This window comes from Myotis davidii, unplaced genomic scaffold, assembly GCF_000327345.1.
Source record: "Myotis davidii unplaced genomic scaffold, ASM32734v1 scaffold120, whole genome shotgun sequence".
Classification (NCBI taxonomy): domain Eukaryota; kingdom Metazoa; phylum Chordata; class Mammalia; order Chiroptera; family Vespertilionidae; genus Myotis; species Myotis davidii.
In genome coordinates this window covers 6,689,696-6,710,327 of record NW_006294778.1, presented here as the reverse complement: position 1 = coordinate 6,710,327, position 20,632 = coordinate 6,689,696, and the positions used below count along the sequence as shown (strand labels likewise).

Here is a 20,632-nt window from a genome sequence, read left to right as displayed (position 1 = left end):
AGAATCGCTGATAGTTGAAACAATATAAAGCCAGACTTTTCAGAACTGAAGCTCATGTTATTCATTTACTCATTTGGGCCTTTTCTTGAGGGCCAGGTGTGTGGCAGGCCTTCTTGAGGCGCTGGTCATAATGGTTGACTGTGATAATCCCCTGAAGAAACAAACGAATGAAATGAATGAGTCCATCAGTGTAGTGAGTGCCAAATATGGGTTATAGGAGCACAGGCATGTTGGTGGGAAGGCAAAACAGTGCAGCTACTTTGGAAAATAATTTGGCAGTTTCTTAAAAAATTAATGGACTTACCATATGATTCAGCAATTACACTCCTAGGTATTTACCCAAGAGAAATGAAAAGATATGTTCACACAAAGGCTTGCACAGGAATGTTCTTAACAGTTTATTCATAACTAGAGGCCTGGTGCATGAAAATTTGTGCACTCAGGGGGTCCCTCAGCCTGACCTGCACCCTCTCACAGTCCGGGAGCCCTCAGGGGATGCCCTACTGATGGCTTAGGCCAGCTCCCCCTAGTCAATTTGCATATTATACTTTTATTATATAGGATAGCCAGAACTTGGAAACAACTTAAATGTCCATCAGCAGGTGAATGGATAAGCCCAATGCTGTATGTCCTTATAATGAAATATTCCACTGAGAAGAGAAAAAGAAGGAGGATACTACTGATATAAGCTGCTACACGAACAGACCTCAAAATCATTATACTAAGTGAAAGAAGCCAGACCCAAGAGGCCACATATTGTCTGATTTCATTTATATGAAATTTCTAGAAAAGGCACCTCTATAGAGACAGAAAGTAGCTGGATGGTTACCTGGGGCAGTGTGGGGGATGGGAGCCAGGATTAACAATGAATATGAGGATTTCATTAGGGTGATAGAAATGTCCTATCTGCTTCATGCTTTATGGGGATGCTTGCACAACTTGGCCAATTTATTAAAAATCACTTGTTCACTTGAAAAGGGTGAAGTACATGATGTATAAAATATACCTCATTAAATTCAGAGGAGGTAGCTGGGGAGGGGAGGGGTGGAAAGGGAGGAGAGAGAGAGGAGAGGGGAAAACTGAGAATATGGGAATAAGAAAGACAGCCGAGTTGGCTGGAGTCCAGGCTGTTTGGATCTGAAACCTGGCAAGTCTAACCTCTCTTAGCTCTAGTTTCCTGTAAGTAAAGTTGGGGAAAATAAATTACTAAGCACAAAGCAGTGTTAGGAGGATTATGACAATACATAAAGAGTGCTTATTAACATGGAGTTTGGACCAGAGAGCTCAATAAATATTGGCCATAATAATAAGAGTTTTTATTGGTAGTCGCATTTAATCTACCAAGCATCCAGCTCTGGTTTAGATCAATTTAATTAAATCTTGGAGAAGGATTTGACCGTGGCATGCAGAGGACAGCAGCTGGTCCTGGGGAACCTGAGACCCATAGCTTGGGGGTTGTCGGGCATGTGGAGGCCGGGAGATGGGAGCACTGGAGCCTTGAGACAAGGCCATTTCTTTATGGTAGCATCGTTTATGGAGGCGTCACCCTGTCACCCATACATGTATGAGCAACGTGTGATATTTATGCTACACACTACATGCCAGATCCTATGGGGCAGAGGAGGGCGAACCTCGTCCATGAGGGCTTCTAGAGGAGGTGATGCCTCACTGAGACTTAAGAATCCCTTGACGTTACCCAGATGTGGGGTGAGGAGAGCTCCCCAGGCAGAGAGGACAGCTTGAGCACCCCGGGGTCGACAGGGAGCTTGCTGAATTCAGGGAAGTGCTGATATGAAGAACGGAGTGACAGGAATCAAGGCTGGGGTCCCCCATGGAGGGCCTTGTGCGCTGTGATAAAGAGCTTGGGTTTATCTCCGGGACAGTGCGGACCAGTGAAGTGTTCTAAGCAGGTCCAAGACTCGCTCTGGTATCTTCAGTCAGATGTGCCCAGCGGCACCGTTTTGCCACACCTGGACCTGGAGAGACCTGCTCCCTCGATGAGGAGCACACAAACGCCCTCCTAGATGCCCGTGGCAAGTGTTTTGCATTTAGCCTCCTCAAGAACAACTGTTCCTGCAAGGACCACATGCGAGGACAGTGGCCGAAACACTGTCTCCTGGCTCCACGAGGGGCCTCAGAGGCATAATGTGGTGGCCGGGAGCCCGCCTGCAGGGCCAGATCTCGGAAAAGCAGAGGACTTGTCAGTGTTCCATCCACTCCATCCCAGGCGCCTGCTGGGCTGAGAGCCCATTCATAAGCCCCAGCTGTGGGGGCAGGTATTGTGCTCGTTACTATAGCATCACCTTGGAAAGGATCACTCAGTGATCACAGCCAAGCAGGAGGAGGCGGAGGGGGATGTGGTCAGGAGCAGCAGGAGGGGCGGGAGACACTCCACAGAGGCGGTGGCTGGCCTCGCTGGTCTGGGAACACCTTGCGGGCTGGAGCCCACGCCGCCTCTCCAGCTGCGGCCCCAGGGAGGGAGCCAGGCTGCGCTCAGCCTGAGACAGCCCCACAGCTGCTGCCGAGCTGGGAGCTTGGCAAGGGGCTGGGTTCCCATCCAGACTCCCTCGGCCTGGCCTCTTCTTTTGGGGGGTGGGTGGGTGTGGAGGGTGTTGTCTCAACTTGAAAGATCCGGGCTGAGTTTCATCTCCTTCTTGATTTTAAGAAGTGACCTCCATGAGAACTGACTTCAGAGTGTCCATCAAGGAAAGCAGAGTGGTCCCCACGCTGGAAATGAGGGAGGAGGACAGTTTTTGAGACTGACTGTTAAACGGCTCCGAGGTGTCCCCCCATTCAAAATGCCTTTCAAAGCGTTGGATACCTTCAAAGAAAAAATTCTGAAGCCTGGAAAGGAAGGAGTGAAGAATGCCGTGGGAGATTCGTTGGGGATGTTACAAAGGTAAAGTTTGAATGCAAACTTCAGGTTTATTTCTGGGCATTGCCAGTGCTGAAGGGATTTTGCTTAATGTTTTTAAAGCCATATTTTTAATTAGGAGAAGGTGGGTCAGATTCGACGGCTCTGGCATCCCTTCCAGCTCCTGCAGACTGTGCCTGGGGAGGGAAAGATGCATCCAAAGTATAGGGTTCTGCTTATACAGCAGGATTAGCACTTACTGGACGTGGTGATTTATATAGCGTGTGTTTGGCATGGGATTAGGAAAGACGTAGGGAAATGACACTTCATATTAATTCTATAGGAATGAAAAATATGGTTAGGCGTGGAGCTGAAATAATTTTTAAGATTTTTTTCACTGTAAACGAAAATGAGATATTTGCAAATTGTTTAGCTTGTCATATAAACTGTATAAAGTGGTTCCTGGTTGTGTGAAAGAGAAGTGTAGTTATACAATAATTTGAAGAAGGTAACTTAAGAAATTAGTATTCTTTAAAGCAGAAAGTCTCACATGATTCCAGTGGAAAATGTTAAGTACTATCATTGATTTAAATGTTTTGGTCTAAACAAACAAACAAACAAATATTAAAAAATTAAAATATATTATTATTGAAAGGAGAGTTTACTATAAGTGAATGAATTGATGTGACATTTTAATTTGTGGGTGTTTTTTTTTATAGACATAGTAAGTGCCTTCCTAGGTTTTTATTCATGAATTAGTAAGCAGTCCTCATGTACAAGGTAAAATGACTCCCTTAATCTCTCTGATATAAATAAATGTGAAAAATATCCTTGCTAAGATTGTTATGTGTTTGAATGATTATTTCTAATCATGGTAAATGAAAATGTCACCTGGTATCTCTTCTAACTTTTCTATATTATCTCTTAAATTAAAAAACATTAGCGTGTAACTTGTCTAGGAACACTGAGGTTCGTTTCACTTCTTGTGTTTTATAACACAGGGGCTCCTGTGAGTGTTACATTTTTTATTGTGTCACTCTTTTTAAAAAAAGTATATATATATATAAATTTCAGAGAAGAAGGGAGTGGGAGAGAGAGAGAGAAACACCAATGATGAGAGAGAATCATTGATTGGCTGCCTCCTCCAGGCCCCACGCTGGGGATTGAGCCCGCAACCTGGACATGTGCTCTGCCCAGGAATCAAACCGTGACCTCCTGGTTCATAGGTTGATGCTCAACCACTGAGCCACACCAGCTGGGCTATTGTATCACTCTTGATGAGCTTTCATAGTCAGAGAACTGGGTTGGGCACCTTATTAATTTCATGATTAAAAACAAAAAGCTTCTAATCAGACCCCATTATCACATATAGATGAAAACCTAGTTTAGTGAAAGCATGAGAAACCTGCCAAACACAGGCCATGATTGAAATAACCCGTTCTTTTAAGAGTGTTTTGTCCTTCCTGTTGAGTTCCCCCTGCAGTAGCACCTTGTCGTGGTGGAGTTCATTCGATGAAAAATGCAGACAGGCTGCACGGTGCCTTCACTGGCATAGTCACCTGATGACAAAGGAATCTGACAAAGTCAGGAAGGAAAACCCTGACTATGGACCATGGTCACCGTTTACAATCACCGGACTCTCTGTCTTGGCTTATAAAATACTTGGCAAAGAGGCCTTAGGAATTTTCTTTTCCAACTTTAATTGTTATTTTGAAATTCTGTTCGTTTTCTTTTTTTTCAATAAGAGACTTCTCTTCGGAGCAGGTTTTGCTGTTTGAGTGGATGAGCCGCTTAAAAATCCTTTTGTTTACCAGCTGGTTTACTTAGGCATATAACAAAATTACTCATTTCCAAGTTGTGCGACCTCAACCTAGAACCAAGCTCTGTGTTGCGGACTCTGAACAGTTTTCTCAGTACAATCACAGTCCCTGTGCTTGGGATAGAGAGTGCTCTCAATGCACGCTGGTTGTTAGCATTGCCCTCACAATTGTAGGACGACTTTAGCCAAAATAGAGCCAAATTCGGACCCCTTTTTTCAGTGATCCCTACAGCGGAATTACTGGCCTGGGAAGGAAACAAAGGCATTAATGGACCAGGGATCTGAGTTGATGCTCAGCTCTAGGGGTCTTTGAGCTGGGCTCCAGAATTAGGGCTCCTCCAGCGAGACCAGCTCTGCCACGCACTTGGTGTTAACCTCAAGTCTGTAAGATAATTATGTTTTGCCCAGAGCCTGGCATCTAATAGTGGACATTCCCTCCCTTGTTGATTTTTCACATTAAGCCAGTGGACAGAATCCAATGTAAAAAAAAAAAAAATCACAAAGCATGATTTCCTGTTGTGTAAGGGACAAGGATAAGAACATTTGGAAGTTAGAAATACCGACTTTCTAACTTCGCATGCAAGATGCATTGTAGATGTCTGTTAATGTTTGAGACTGAGAACATCATCTAAGTGGAATTCGTGAGTTCCTCTTGAACCCCAGAGAGTTGCTCACGGTCAAGGGCGTGGCAGGTGCACAGGGAAGTGTTTGAAGTTCCCACGTGAGGCTGATACAATCAGGCACTGGTGGGCTTCCTTGAGAGCAGTCATTGATGAGAAGCAGCTGACCAACTTTATCAGCTAACAGGACAATAATATTTTAGAAGTGTGGGAAGAAAGATGATGCACTCACTTATCGTCCAGTATTGGAACACATGGCATAGAAGGCATCAACTTGGGAAATGAATGTTCAGAAATTGATAGACAGATTTGTCCAACTTATATGACAACATGGGTGTCCTCAATTTATGTGTAATAAATGATAATAGCAAACACGATGGCCCAACTACTATGAACTTATTTAGTTTTTTTTTTAAAAAACATATTTTATTGATTTTTTTACAGAGAGGAAGGGAGAGGGATAGAGAGTTAGAAACATCAATGAGAGAGAATCATCAATCAGCTGCCTCCTGTACACTCCCTATTGGGGATGTGCCCGCAACCAAGGTCCATGGCCTTGACCAGAATCGAACCTGGGACCCTTCAGTCCATAGGCTGATGCTCTATCCACTGAGCCAAACCAGCCAGGGCCTGAACTTATTTAGTTTTAACAGTTCTTTGAGGTAGGGCTGATTACAATCACAGTTTTACAGACGAGGAAGCTGAGGAACAGAGAGGTTAAGTAAGTTGCCCAAGGTCACACAGCTTATAAGTGGCAGAGGCGGCTTTCAGACCAGGCGTTCTCTGCCCACCATGGTCAATCATGACACTATGCTACCTCTCTAATGACCTATATTTGCTCTTCCCACTTGCTGTCTTGAAATTTAATCACTCATTTAGGTTTAGGAAGTTATTTGGGCCACAGTGTAGCCAGCAACCTCTGGATCTTCAGGCAAGTGTGGGCTTTTCTCCTGATCCGTTGTAGTACTGAAGACTTTCCCCAAGGGAGACCGCGGGGGATTCTGCTCTCCATGTAAGTACTTATACTTTCCCTTTAAAGAGGTGGGACCAATACTTTCCGAGCAGAAGTGGCCACCTGTGCAGGTCCAGAGGGTTCCGAGGAATTTAGGGTGTTGGATGTTCAGGTGCATCGATCCCCTAACCCAAGTCTCAGATACCCTTTCATCCAGCTTCTCAGGATACCGTTTCTTATCAGGATCTCAGCTTTGGTGTAAGAGACCTACCTAAGCTCAGAATCCCACCTTCTCTGGAGTTCTGCTGTTTCTGTGTGTGTGTGTTTTTTTAAAAGGAAGCTTTTGTTTTGGAATAATTTTAGATTCACACAAACGTTGTAGAGATAGTACAGGGATGTTCTATATACTCCTGACTTGGTTTCCACTAACGTTCACAGCTCCCATTACTATGGCACATTTGTCAAAACGAAGGCACCAACATGGATGAATTACTAATTACACTCCACACTTTATTAAAGTTGCATTACTCTTTCCACTGATGTCAATTTTCCTGTTCCAGGATCCAATCCAGATACCACATTGCACGTAGTCGCCTTGTCCCCATAGCCTCCTCTGATCCGTGACTGTGTCCCAGCCTATTCCTGCTTTTCAGGACTCAGACGGTTTTGAGGAGCACTGACTGGGGATTTTGTAGACAGGCCCTCATTTTGGGAAATTCAGTGAAGCACATTGTTGGAGACACAGCCTCTGGTCTTGGGCCCGCATCCCATTTCGGATGACTTAGTTTCCTCATCTATAAAATGGCAAGATAACACTACCTACTTCATGGGGTTGTGATGAGATTGCAATGACCGAATGCCTATCAACGGGCAACACAGGATCCAGAATATCGGTCATTTTAGCCTTTACAGTGTATTTTAGTAAGAACAGTGATGATGGTGACAGTAATAACATTAAAAAATTCAGGCTGCACCCTATTTTGTGTTTCCCTTCTCCCCTCTTGGGACACTTTTTTCTTTGTGAATAGTGCATTTTGTTTTTCTCTATTCCTGACCTTTCTTCTCTGCGCATGCCTTTTCCACTGTAGAAAAATTGATGGGACCAATGAGGAAGCAAATGACATTGAGCTGGATGAGGAAGGCCGGCCAGTGCAGACGTCCAGGCAGAGCCCCCCGCTCTGCGACTGCCAGTGCTGTGGCGTCCCCAAGCGGTACATCATTGCCATCATGAGCGGGCTGGGATTCTGCATTTCCTTCGGGATTCGGTGCAACCTCGGAGTTGCCATCGTGGAAATGGTCAACAACAGCACCATCTACGTTGATGGAAAACCAGAAATTCAGGTCAGGGTCAGTCTACGGTGGGAGCTCTCTTGGCCATAGCTGTGCAAATATTTTGCTACGTGAAAGAAAGGACTGCATCTTGTTCATTGATGTGACAAAAGTGTAGAGCGGCTACCATGTGCCGGGCACCATGCAAGGTGATTAGATGCTGAACAACGCAGGCTGGGCCCTGGTTCTCACAGAGACAGACAAGCAAGCGATTGCAATTCGGGGATCTAGGTGCTATGTTGGAGTGTTCAGAAGGGTCGGGGTCATACAGGGGAGGGGACCTAGTGCAGACTTTGATATTGTGAACAAATTCCCAGAGAAAGTGATGGCTGGAGCTGAAGGATGAGGAAGAATTTGACAGAGGGTTTTGGTGGGGGAGAAAGAAGAATCTTTGAAGAAAAGGAACATCATATGTCCAAGTCTGTAGGAGGAGGGGAGGAGAGAGAGAGAGAGAGAGAGAATGACGAGTTTAGAACTGAGCTGAGACAGGAGTTCATCTTTTCTGTGTCATGCTTGGCAGCCTGGTGAAGACTTATGAGCCTTATGAACCGTTTGTCAAAAATAATGTTTTAAATCTTAAAACTAAATATATGAGATTACAAAGGAAACTAATGTTAAAATACAGATATCAAAATCTTTGAGAATAAAATTTGCCATACAGAAAACTATGAGCTTCTTTATGAACACATCAGATCACAAAATCTAGCAATGGGGTCTAAAAATCAGTGTACTTGTGAATTTGAACTACAAACAGTAGTTTGAGATAGTGGCAACAAGGGCCATGCAGATGTGAACGTATTGATAATTCCCACTAGTAATAGTGTCATAGGTACTGAGACTACGACTGTGGTTTGTTGCCCACATTCATAATTGCAGAAAATGCCAAATTTCAGTTAGCAGTTAGTAGAAATAAAGATGCCGACTTCTTCCCCATCCAGTTCACAGATCCCCATGCACAGGTTCCAGGGTGAGAACCGCATAGGAGAGTAGATTGGGGTGAGCATCAGGAGGTGGAGGCAGCAAGGGAAAAGGGGTCAGGTCATGTCAAGCCTGGTAAACCGTGTAGGAAGTCACAGATGGGCTTTAAGGAGAGGCGATACTGTCAGATCTGTGCTCCAGAACGATCACTGTTTAGCTAGTGGTCAGGGTGGGTTGGATTTGACGTGAGTGGAAGCAGGAGGCCCAGTTCCAGGCTGTTGTAGTCACAAGCGAGCATACTCTGATGTGACTTAAATAGTACAGTGGGGCCTTGACTTACGAGTGTCCCGACTAATGAGTTTTTCGAGATATAAGCCGTCTCTCGGCCAATTTTTTGCTTTGAATTGTGAGCTAAAATTCGGGTTATGAGCCAGCTTCAGATACCCCACCGCTAGTCGGCGCAGCGAACGTCACAGTGAACGCCACAACATCAGCCCAGCATAACGTGTCTCACTCGTTCACTTTAAGATTTGACATACGAGTAATTAGAGTTACGAGCTCCATCACGGAATGAATTAAACTCGTAAGTCAAGGCCCCACTGTATTGTTTTTATGAATCACCGGAAAGTCAAAAATCTCCTTTGTTTATTTTTATTTTATTTTATCTTTATTGCTGAAATTATTTCAGCTGTCTCCCCCTTTTCCCCATTGACCCCCTCTACCTGCCCACCCCCCAAGGCCTTCACCACAGTACTGTCTATGCCCCTGGGTTATGCATATATGCATATATGCATATAAGTTCATTGGTTAATATCTTAAATGGGAGGCCTAAAGAATCATTGAAGATGAAAAAGTATGCCCAACAGATACCCCATAAATACACATTTCCTTGTATTGAGCCCATGCATTGGAATGACTGGTGGAAATCTGTCCATTCGGGGAGAGGCATCTAATAGTTGTCTGGTCGGGTCCCCGCCCACAGTTGGCAACACATTTAGACCAGAGTTTCCCACACTGGTGTCTGGCCAGTCAGTGCTCTGTAGGCTGTGCTGCGAAGAAGGCACTCCAGTGTGACCTGAGAGCCTTCACTGCGCTGTGTTCTATGAGGAGCTCCCGAGGGGGCCGTGGAACACGGTATTTCCCAGACACGATTGCAGAACGCCCTCCTTCATGCCGCACCTATTAGCATTACCTGAACCAGTTCCTGCCAAGCACTGATTTGGGAAAAGTTGACTTCAATCCATTAAAAAGAAGTCTTTAGTTGGTCTGCAGGCTTCTTTTTTGAATTTTAATTGAATTTATTGGGATGACATTGATGTATTATGTTGTGTGTTCACCACCCAATGTGAATTGTCCTTCTGTCGCCATTTATCCCCCATTTACCCTCTCATAGCTCCCCCACCCCCTTTCCCTCTGGTAATCATCGTACTGTCTGTGTCTGTGAGTTTTCATGTTTGTTGGTTTAATCGCCTCACCTTTTTCACCCCAACCCCACTCCCCTCTGACAGCTGTCTGTTCTCTGTATCTATGAGTCTGCTTCTATTTTGTTCATTAGAGTTCACATAGAAGAGAAATCGTATGCTACTTGTCTTTCTCTGACTGGCTCATTCCACTTAGCATAATGCTCTCCAGGTCCATTCAAACCGTCGCAAGGCTTTTTCTAAGAGATTATTCTGCTAGAAGAAAAGAGCTCCACGGAGATTCTTCTAACTCGCCCCTTTGATGTCACAGCTAAACTTGTTCTAAAGGATATCCTTGTTTATTTTCATTGGGGGGTGGGAGGCAGGCAGTCGAGGTGTAGGGAGCATGTCATACATTTTTAAAATAAAGAGTAATGAACATTAGTGAGCTTTCAGATGTGTATCACATGCATTCTCCCAGCCTTTTGTGAGCAAGGCCAGCTAATTACACCCTGTGTGCTGAGGCCCAGATCACAATGCGAGGCTGGTGTCCATTTGTTTGCTGCCTGAGATGATATGCCTAGGTCAACGGAGTCCGCTGTGAGGCACATGGAAAAGGCATTTTGATAAACCCGAGGACCAATGCTGGTGTACAATGCTGGTGTGTGCTCTGTAGTTTCCATAGTTTTGCCCTTGAGAGCAGCGGTTCTCAACCTGTGGGTCGCGACCCCTTTGAGGGGCGAACGACCCTTTCACAGGGGTCGCCTAAGACCATCGGAAAACACTTATATAATTACATATTGTTTTTGTGGTTAATCACTATGCTTTAATTATGTTCAATTTGTAACAATGAAAATACATCCTGCATATCAGATATTTACATTACGATTCATAACAGTAGCAAAATTACAGTTATGAAGTAGCAACGAACATAATTTTATGGTTGGGGGTCACCACAACATGAGGAACTGCATTAAAGGGTCGCGGCATTCGGAAGGTTGAGAACCACTGCTCTAGAGTCTTAGAGAAACTGATTAAGATCTAAAATACACTTGAGGTCATTTTCACTGGCCACAAAAGTAGAAGTTGAGAAGCATTTCGAAGCTCTAACCAACTCTCATCTGTAGTAGGCCGTTTCTCTCTTATCCAAACAGAACAGAGCTTAGGTATCAGCTCATTTTTCAACCTGATGCCAAAGCTATTCCACTAATTGTATTAATAAAGGCCGTGAATGGCTGGTAATTTTGTTTGTTTGATTTTTCCTTTTAGGGGGGAAAATCTAGATATTTTGCACAGAGATCACTTTAAAGCCTCATTTTCAAAAGCGTGAGAGACTGAAGCAGTATGAATAGATAGGTCTTGCAAATACGTGGTATATATTCCACTGCTGGTATAAAAGGTCATTTTAGCTGATGTGTGAATAATCATTCGCAGTTCCAAAATTATGAGTTTTAAAGCGTGTGAATCTAGTATATGGTAGGCAATAAATAACGGAAGCTTGAGAAATGGCGATTATTTCTCACTACCCTCAGGAAAAGTCTAGATGCCTTCCCATGAATCATGAGCTCTGTAAGGTTTGGAGCAGGGGTTCTCAACCTTCTGGCCCTTTAAATACAGTTCCTCATGATGTGACCCAACCATAAAATTAGTTATGTTGCTACTTCATAACTGTAATGTTGCTACTGTCATGAATCATAATGTAAATATCTGATATGCAGGATGGTCTTCGGCGACCCCTGTGAAAGAGTCTTCGACCGCCAAAGGGGTCGCGACCCACAGGTTGAGAACCGCTGGTTTAGAGGCTGGACTTTGGAACTGGCCAGACCAGGTTTCAAACTTGACTCTTGTTTATTAGCTCCGAGGCCTTGAGCAAGTTGCCCTTGTGTCCTGGTAAGGGTTTGCTGGTTATAAAAGAATAGAAATTCAGTGAAACCGGTTCGAGTCAAAAAGGGGAATTATGAGAGGCTATCAGGGATCTCATGAAAGTGGAGGGCAGAGACAGAGCTGCTGTGTCAGTTTGTCCGGTCTGTGCCCTGGACGGGGGGCCCAGTGGCGGGGGGACTGAAATCAAGGCTGTTCTCCACTGTGAGGAGGAAAGGCGTCTTTATGTAACTGTTTCCAAGGTGTGAACAGAGGCCCCGCCAGGAAGGCAGAGCGGAGCTGGCCCTCCTGGGAGCCGGGAACCCCGTAGCTAAGGCCTCCAGCGTGCTCCCTCCTCATGGTCTCTCCTCTGCTTCTCTCTGAATCTGCTCCATCCTCGGGGTCTCTCCGTGGACTGTTTTCTTGCCTTTTCTATGGTTTCTCACCGCTCTCCAAAGCTGAATTCCTTGAGCCTTTGCCTTGCCACGGAGGTGACTTACTAGTAACTGTCCCTGACTCCAGTGCGACTTGTTTCAGTCCAGTGCTATTTAACTAGAATCTCTGGGTTCAGATTGGAGAGAGAGAGGGAGAGGGAGGGAGGTATGGAGGGAGAGAGGGAGGGAGATAGAGATAGATAGATGATAGATAGATAGATAGATAGGGAAAAAAAACACACACAGAGAGAAACAGAGGCTATCTGGCTGAGTCCAGCCTTACCTGTCTCTCTATTCAGATATCCATTTAGCAGAGGAGAGGTGCAGGGTGCTGAGAGGAGGGGAGAATCCTTTTGGAAGGAACTGGTAGTTACAGAATAGTCATGGGGATGTAAAGTATGGCTTAGGGCAGTGGTCGGCAAACTCATTAGTCAACAGAGCCAAATATCAACAGTACAACACTTGAAATTTCTTTTGAGAGCCAAATTTTTTAAACTTAAACTATATAGGTAGGTACATTGTTATTAACTTAATTAGGTAACTCCTAAGGCTTAGGAAGAGCCACACTCTAGGGACCAAAGAGCTGTGTGTGGCTTGCGAGCCGCAGTTTGCCGACCACGGGCTTAGGGAATATAGTCAATAATAATGTATTTGTCTGGGGCCAGCTGGAAATATTGGGGGGAGGGGAGCATTTTGTGAAGTATATGATTGTCTAGCCACTATTCTGTACAACTGAAATTAATACAAAATAATATTGAATGTAAACTGTAATTGAAAAAATAAAAATGTGAGTAGGAAGATAGAATTATTTGCTAACTTTCATTTCCCTTATTATGAAATGGGGATAAAAAAACCTACTTTGTAGATCAAATTTGGTACTAATATATTAAGTACCTATATTCGTTTCCTAAGGCTGCCATGATAAATGACCACAAACAGGGTGGCTTAAAACAAGGAAAATTGTTTCTCTCACAGTTGTGGAGACCAGAAGTCCAAAATCAAGGTGTCTGCAGGGCAGTGCTCCCTCCGAGGGCTCTAGGGGAGGACCCTTCCCGGCCTCTCCCAGCTTCTGGTGGCTCCAGGCATTCCTTGGCTCCGGGCAGCATTGCTGCAGTCTCTGCCCGTCTTCACATGGCCTTTTCCTATCTGTCTCAGGTCTCCTTTCTCTTATAAGGAGGCTTGTCACAGGATTTAGGGCCCAGCTGGATAATCCAGGAAAACTCATCTCCAGATCCTTGACTTTATCACGCCAGCAAAACCCTTTTCCCAATACGACAGCATGCATAGGTTCCAGGGATTTTGTGTGTCTGCCTCTTGGGGACCATGTTTACAGCCTAACACAGTGCCTGACTCAGTGCTTGGCTTATGCTAATGGTTCATACTGGGGGTTATTATGATTCTAAGGGGGCTCAGATAAATGGTATATATGCATATATATATAATATATGATAGCATATATATTTGGTATATATAATATATATGGTATATATATGTGTATCTACATGTATATATAATATATACATATGTGTAAATTCATACGGTCTCTCACTACAAGCTGAACTCCCTGAGAGTAGGTACTTTGTTGTGATCACTGCTATATCCCAAGCACACAAGGGCCCTCCATAAATAATTACTGAATAAGCAAAAGAAAGAAGGAACTCGTGGGGTTATTATGTAGGAGCCTCAGTGAAAAATGGCGGGCAAGTGTTTTCTTACAAACATAACTGTCTCTGATTTCTCATTTTCAGATAGCGCAGTTTAACTGGGATCCAGAGACGGTGGGCTTTATCCATGGCTCTTTTTTCTGGGGTTATATTGTGACCCAAATTCCAGGTGGTTTCATTTCAAACAAGTTTGCTGCTAACAGGTAAGATAAACCGATATGACATGAGTGCTGCACAGATCATAACAGGCATTGCACTTCTACCAAGTCTGCAGAGCTGGCTCTCAATGTGGGGGTACAGAATGAAAGACGAGAGCCATTCCAACAGAGGCGACTCACAGATATCAATCCCATATGATCCCGTTCTTCAGAATCTCTTGGTGACTCAGTAGAGGGCACCAAGTGAGTGACTCAGAGTCAATTCTTTTTACTACATAATCACTTGAAGTATTGCAAGATAAATGAGATTCACCCCATAACAAAGAAACGGAATTTCCAGAGGACGAGGCCCAGGAATCAGGATTTTAAAAAGGTTCCCAGGTGATTCTAATGTGCAGCCAAGGTTGAGAACCACTACTTTAGATGGTAATCAAATCAATATAATAATTTACCAATGAGCATTTTTTAAAGGGGGGGAAGAGAGAGAGAGAGAGAGAGAGAGAGAGTATAATTAAGTAGAAGAAAGTAGCATAAAATATCTTAGCTCATCGCACATTTAAGTTTGGTTTTTAAAACTTGTTTTGGCTACATTGGTGTGTATGAATATATATTAGGTTGCAGTATAAAATATGTTTTGTTTTATGGGTCAAGATAAAAACAAGTTTGATAGTCACTACCATAGACTCTAAATACATATAAGCAAGACTGTATTTACTTATGTTCTTATCTAATTTGTGTCCCTTTTTATTGTCACCTATTATATTCTTTTTAAAAAGTGATAAAATATTGGCTCCTAAGATCCCTGGGGTTACTGCTCATATTTCTGCCCTAAACTAAATCATACATTATCTCCCAGCCTATAAAATGGGCTGAAGCATCATTGACAGGTGTGAGAAAGGAAGAAACTGCTGTCTGCTTTCTTCCACGCTGGTCAAGGCAGGGAGGAGAAGGCAAGTGGCACCGGGCAGAGTCGGGGGGCTGAGACGGGTACACAGCCTGTCTTGTGCTTGGCTGGTCCCACGTCACGGCATGCTTCTCAGATCGTCTGTATCCCCTCCTGGTAACGTGAGAGCAGAATTGTGCAGCAGGAGGCACCATCCAAATGTGCACAAGTCACCAGCTATTGGTCAGAATGGGTCCGCTGTGTGGAACCGAGCAGAGTGGTGGGTCTCCAGCAAAGCCCACCACATGCGGGTCAGTCTCCAGCATCAAGACCTCATCCAGGCAGGACATCCTTGTGTTGCTAAACACATGCCCCTGATGGGTCCGGGGATTGGAGCTTGGGAATCAAAGCGGCCCAGTGCCAGGGTTCTTGTCCCAGCGTCTAGAAGTGTTCGGCAATCTGGAGAAGGCTGTGCGTAGATTAAATAGGAGTCCAGAGACGAGGCGTAATTTTGAAAGGCATGTGGGGGTCAGAGGAGCCTAGTTTAAAGGAAACTAAGATCTAAGATCTCCTCGTCTCAGGACCCCATGCTTTTTATTAACACAAATTGTCCTGAGGCAAGGCAGAGATATACACTTCAAAGGGTCAGGGTTTCCTACAGAGTCCATTGTCAGAATGGGGGAATTAGCCTACGGCTGTTCAGGTGTTTGGCCAGTAGGAGGCAATAACATGTAAATTAAGATGCCCTGTGCTGCCTGGCAGCCAACCATTAATTTAATGTATCCTGTTCAGGTTTGGGGAAATGCCATCAGCCATTCCCAGATTCAACCCTGCTGTCATGCAGGAATTGGCTTCCGGCAGCCCAGCAGTCTAGTTTGGGACACACTAGACTGTAACACATCTATTTTTCTTTCTGTTAATTCCCATAGTGGTTCTCCATGAACCGATTTTTCGTTTCTGATGTTTAGCTAAAGTGCCACATCCATGTGCAGGCCTGCCCAGTAACACAGTGTTTTGGTCCCTCAGGGTCTTTGGAGCCGCCATCTTCCTAACGTCGACCTTGAACATGTTCATTCCTTCTGCAGCCAGAGTGCATTACGGCTGCGTCATGTGTGTCAGGATTTTGCAAGGTCTAGTGGAGGTAGGAGATTCTTCCTCTCACAGTTTTCAATGTTTTGCTGGAGACAACATGGTCCTTTAGGAAAATCAGCTTCTGAAGGAAACTCCCTCTACTCAGTTTTCCTATCTTCCACCTTGTTTTGCTGTCTCAACTCATTGATTATGACTACCATTATGAACACTTTCATTTAAACACAATAAACGACCATTTCATAGAGTGTGGAATTTTAGATGAGTAAGGAATGATCCTGGAGATAACCTGATCCAACCCTTTTTGTTTAATAAATGATGAAACTGAAGCCCTAAACATAGCAAGGGCTCTTCCCACTGATGCCATTTAAATGGATTTATTAATAAATCTGTAAAGTTTTAAGAGTGTATCTTACAAAGAGATTTAACTTGATGAAGGAAGTAGCATGATATAGCCAGAGGACTTGGCCAACTCCTCAACTCTGCCATTATAGTGCAAAGGTAGCTGGAGCCAATGTTAACAAATGTTCCAAAAAACATAAAAACAAAGAACTTCATCATAACAATTCTCTTTAAAAAAAATTAAATTCTTTATTGTTTAACATATTACATAAGTCTCCTTTTCCCCCCATTGACCTCTCCCCAGCCACCTCCTCCAGCACATCCCTACCCGCTCTGTGTCCATTCGTTATGCTCATATGCGTGCATACAAGTCCTTTGGTTGATCTCTTACCCCCTCATCCACCCCCTTCCCTCATAGGTTGGACAGTCCATAACAATTCTTTGAAATCAGGAGTATGAAGTGCTAGTTACTTATTTTCTGAGGCGTATTAGAATATATATATGCCACAATTATATTAAAAAATGTAGGTTGTTGTAGCACTAGCTCCACTAGTCCCAACTCTAGTCTTACTAGAAGGATATGTACCACGTTTCCAAAAATACTGGTTTGATGGGAAGAACATAATATTGCAGCCATGAAGACTAGAGTCTATTTACTTAAAGGTTCTGAGCCTCAGATTCGGTATCTTGAAATGTGAGGATGTACCAGGTGATTACGGAAGTTCTTTCTTTCTTTCTTTCTTTCTTTCTTTCTTCCTTCCTTCCTTCCTTCCTTCCTTCCTTTCCTTCCTTCTTTTCGTCCTTCCTTCCTTCCTTCCTTCCTTCCTTCCTTCTTTCTTTCTTTCTTTCTTTCTTTCTTTCTTCCTTCCTTCCTTCCTTCCTTTCTTCCTTCCTTCCTTCCTTCCTTCCTCTCTCTCTCTCTCTCTCTCTCTTCTTTCTTTCTTTCTCTCTCTTTTCTTTCCCTTTTTAAAGATTTTAGAGTAATCAAACATCATAGGTGGTAGTTAAAGCCATGGAAAAGTAGTGTTTTGTTTTTTTTAAGGAGACTTTAAAAAAAATTGATTTGAGAGATAGAGAGAGACATTGATTTGTTGTTCCACTTATTTATGCATTCGTTGGCTCTTTCTTGTATGTGCCCTGATGGGGATCAAATCTGCAATCTTGGCATATTGGGGACGATGCTCTAACCAACTGAGCTACCTGTCCAGGGCTCAGTTCCTTCCTTCCTTCCTTCCTTCCTTCCTTCCTTCCTTCTTTCTTTCTTTCTTTCTTTCTTTCTTTCTTTCTTTCTTTCTTTCTTTCTTTCTTTCTGTCAAGTCCCTTTCTATAGTGATATTCTGTATAATATGAACTATAAAGACCTCCTCCCCCATTCTCCACCGTGCTTACCTTCGAATTGGTATTCAGATCTGTGCTGTCAGTCAGAATAGCTGACACATGCTATTTCATGTCTATGAGTTGGGCTTTTATATTGTAGCCGTTATTAAAGAACCAGGATCCATATTTTAAAGACAAACAGAAACTGGAGTCAAGTCAAACAATCTATTTGCAACCATTTTGGCAGGGAGTGACCTACCCAGCCTGCCACGGGATGTGGAGTAAGTGGGCGCCACCCTTGGAGAGGAGCCGACTGGCCACGACCTCTTTCTGTGGTAAGTGTGTTAGGATCATAAGTTCCTTTTAGTTCTCAATCAATTCAGTTGTGAAATATATTAAAAATATACATATATATATTTTTTAGCAGGGGAGGGCCTAGGAAGACAAAAATGCCTCAGGCGGCAAAAGTCACAATGGGGCCTGGGCAGAATCAGGGTCAGAATTTAGGCCAGTCTAGTTTTTCAGGTTAACGTGCCTTTCCTAAGAGGAGCTAACCTGTGCTTATGCTAAAGGAGAAATAAAGCTTCCTCTTTATTTCTGTGAATATTTGTATTTCTCCCTCGTTCTTCCTCTTTACCTCCTTCAATCATCATCATCATCATCCCTGGCAGTCACTGTGACATACTCACCAATGGGCCCATTTTGTGCCCAGTTTGGAACTGCAGGCACCACTGAGATGTTCTGTCATCTTTAGGTTCTCTTGTCTTCAGAAACCACTTTTGTCCTCTTGTTTGCCGTCCAAGATCATTTCTACCCACACTGCTGACCTTATACTAACTCAAGTAGAATATACGGCCCCAGCCAACCTTGTGAATTGTCAGGCCCTGGACCTAATTTTCCTTGGATGGTTTACTTATGAGGCTTTGCATTTTGATTCGCCAGCAAAACAAGTATGACTAGTGCCACTCCTCATGCCTAGTGTCTTTCCGAAGAGGTTTGACTCTCACAGGAAGGTAGATGATCAAAGTCGCAGGCTTTATTACCTTTCCAGCTAAGGTGTGGCCTTGGTTTCGAAGAGCGGCCAAGGCAAAATGCCATTAGGAGGAGACCCAGGCTTGGGGTCTAAAAGGTGCTTCTACTTAAAAAATATTGGAGTTAGAAGGGACTTTAGAAAACATCAAATTGCAGCCATTGTTAGAGAGGAAACAAAGGGTGAGGGAGGAAAAAAATATAAATTTTTACAACTAGTGAGGACAGAACTGGGGACCCTCCCACGCCAATGCAGCTATTCCCCACTCTCCAAGCCATTCCGCAAGCCATTCAGCAAGCATTCGAGGGCTCCTCTGTCCTCTGTGGTGAGTGCACCGATGGGTGGAGGCATAGCCAGCAACCCTGCAATAAGGGTAAAGTGCCTGTTGGGGTGTGCTAGGGGCTGTGGGTCAGTGTGATAGGAGCTTACATGCAGCCATGTCCAGAAGGATGAGGAAGAGTTTGTTTAGTAGACAGGGAAGAAAAACAGCTTCAAGTTATGAAATTCCCTGGATGAAATAATGCTTCTTACTATGAGGAATTACAGGGCATTTCTGAGTGGGGGAGGCAGGCCTGAATTATTAAGTAGCTCAGGGTAAAGGCTTTGGATGCCGACAGACCTGGGTTGCTGTCACTGACACCTGTGCAACCTCACGCAGCCTCCCTCCCTCCTCCAGCCTTAGTTTCCTTCTTGTAAAATGGGGGTGATATTGGTACCACCTTTGTCGGGTTGAAAAGAGGGTTAAATAAAATCACGGGTTCAGAATACTGAGCATCTCGCTGGGCACACAGACAGCACCCAATGCATCTTAGTTCCTGGTCATCCCCTGACCCTCCCTGTCCGGGCATTTCTCTGCATCAGCTAAACAGGAGCCTCCACCCCCACCCCCAGGGTATTGGGCCTTCTCCACACACACAGTGGAGTCGGGTACAGCTCTTTCTGGGATGCCCAGGAATGCTTCCCTTATTGCTTTGAGGAAGTCTGAGGCAAAAGAAAAAAGTGTGCTGTCATTCTGTACATGACAGAGCAGTTTTAGTTGGCGTTTATGCATCACTAACTATGACTTACCAAACATCTCCACGTACATGGTTCATTTTCTCCCCAAGTCAGCCGCGTGATGTAGAGATTTCTCCCATCTTCTGTCTGAGGAAAATGGTTCAGAGGGATGGAGAGACCTCCTCAGTGCCGTGATGTCCAGACCTGGGATTCGGGGTTGGGCCTTTCACAGCCAGCGTGGCCCAGCTTGGAAAGATGGGATTTCACCTCCTCTTCCTAAACCCCCACCGCCTGAGGTCGTCCTCAGCTTTGCCCTCTGGGATACAGAACTGCCTTTCGCTGCTCACTTCTTCTGAAGCAAGATGTTTTTTCGTTCATGACCCAGAGGGAATTTCAGATAGCTATTTCTTTTATTCAGTTAATATTTATTGGGAGTTTGCAGGGCTCATGTTTCTCCAGCAGATGTTAGGGAGCTGCAGGAGATAGCGGAAGCCAGGGCACTGCCTCTGCCCTCATTATCTTGTCTAGACAAGATAAACATCCATACACAGGTAAGTATTTACCAGGTGAAGGATTTACAGAGTAAGAAATACACCTAAAAATTGACTCACCCAAGAGGTGGGTGGAGACAGCATCCATGCTGCTCATCCTGCCATTAAACTGTTTCCTGATTTAAAAAAAAATTAAGACTCTAAAAAAATCATGATCCTTGAGTAGTTTGCAGTCCCTTATTTAAAGACCTAGTTGATAATCCTTCTCAACTGTGAGCTCTGGAAGGCAGATCCATGTTTCTTCGCTTGCTTTCTTCAGCACCCAATATTAGGCCTGGTTGAATTTTTCTTAAGCTCCCTCAGATTTTTTCTCATCTTTTTATTCCATCCTGTCATCAGTTTCACATTGCCTGAGCAATCTTTACCTAATTTCTCCATGGTACCTGGGTGAAGTTCAAGGGCATCCTTGTGACCTT

General features: G+C 44.1%; 1 protein-coding gene across 1 annotated transcript in view; it reads left to right on the top strand.

Annotated features, from left to right (window-relative positions):
* Positions 1–2,376: 2,376 nt before the first annotated feature.
* SLC17A8 (solute carrier family 17 (vesicular glutamate transporter), member 8) overlaps positions 2,377–20,632 on the top strand; it is a 29,770-nt gene continuing 11,514 nt past the window's right edge. Inside the window, exons 1-5 of the mRNA XM_006769377.2 lie at positions 2,377–2,899; positions 7,334–7,586; positions 13,935–14,053; positions 15,918–16,032; positions 17,887–17,974. Coding sequence (XP_006769440.1) covers positions 2,799–2,899; positions 7,334–7,586; positions 13,935–14,053; positions 15,918–16,032; positions 17,887–17,974 — 676 coding nt within the window. The 5' untranslated portion in view covers positions 2,377–2,798. The remainder of the gene's footprint in view (positions 2,900–7,333; positions 7,587–13,934; positions 14,054–15,917; positions 16,033–17,886; positions 17,975–20,632) is intronic.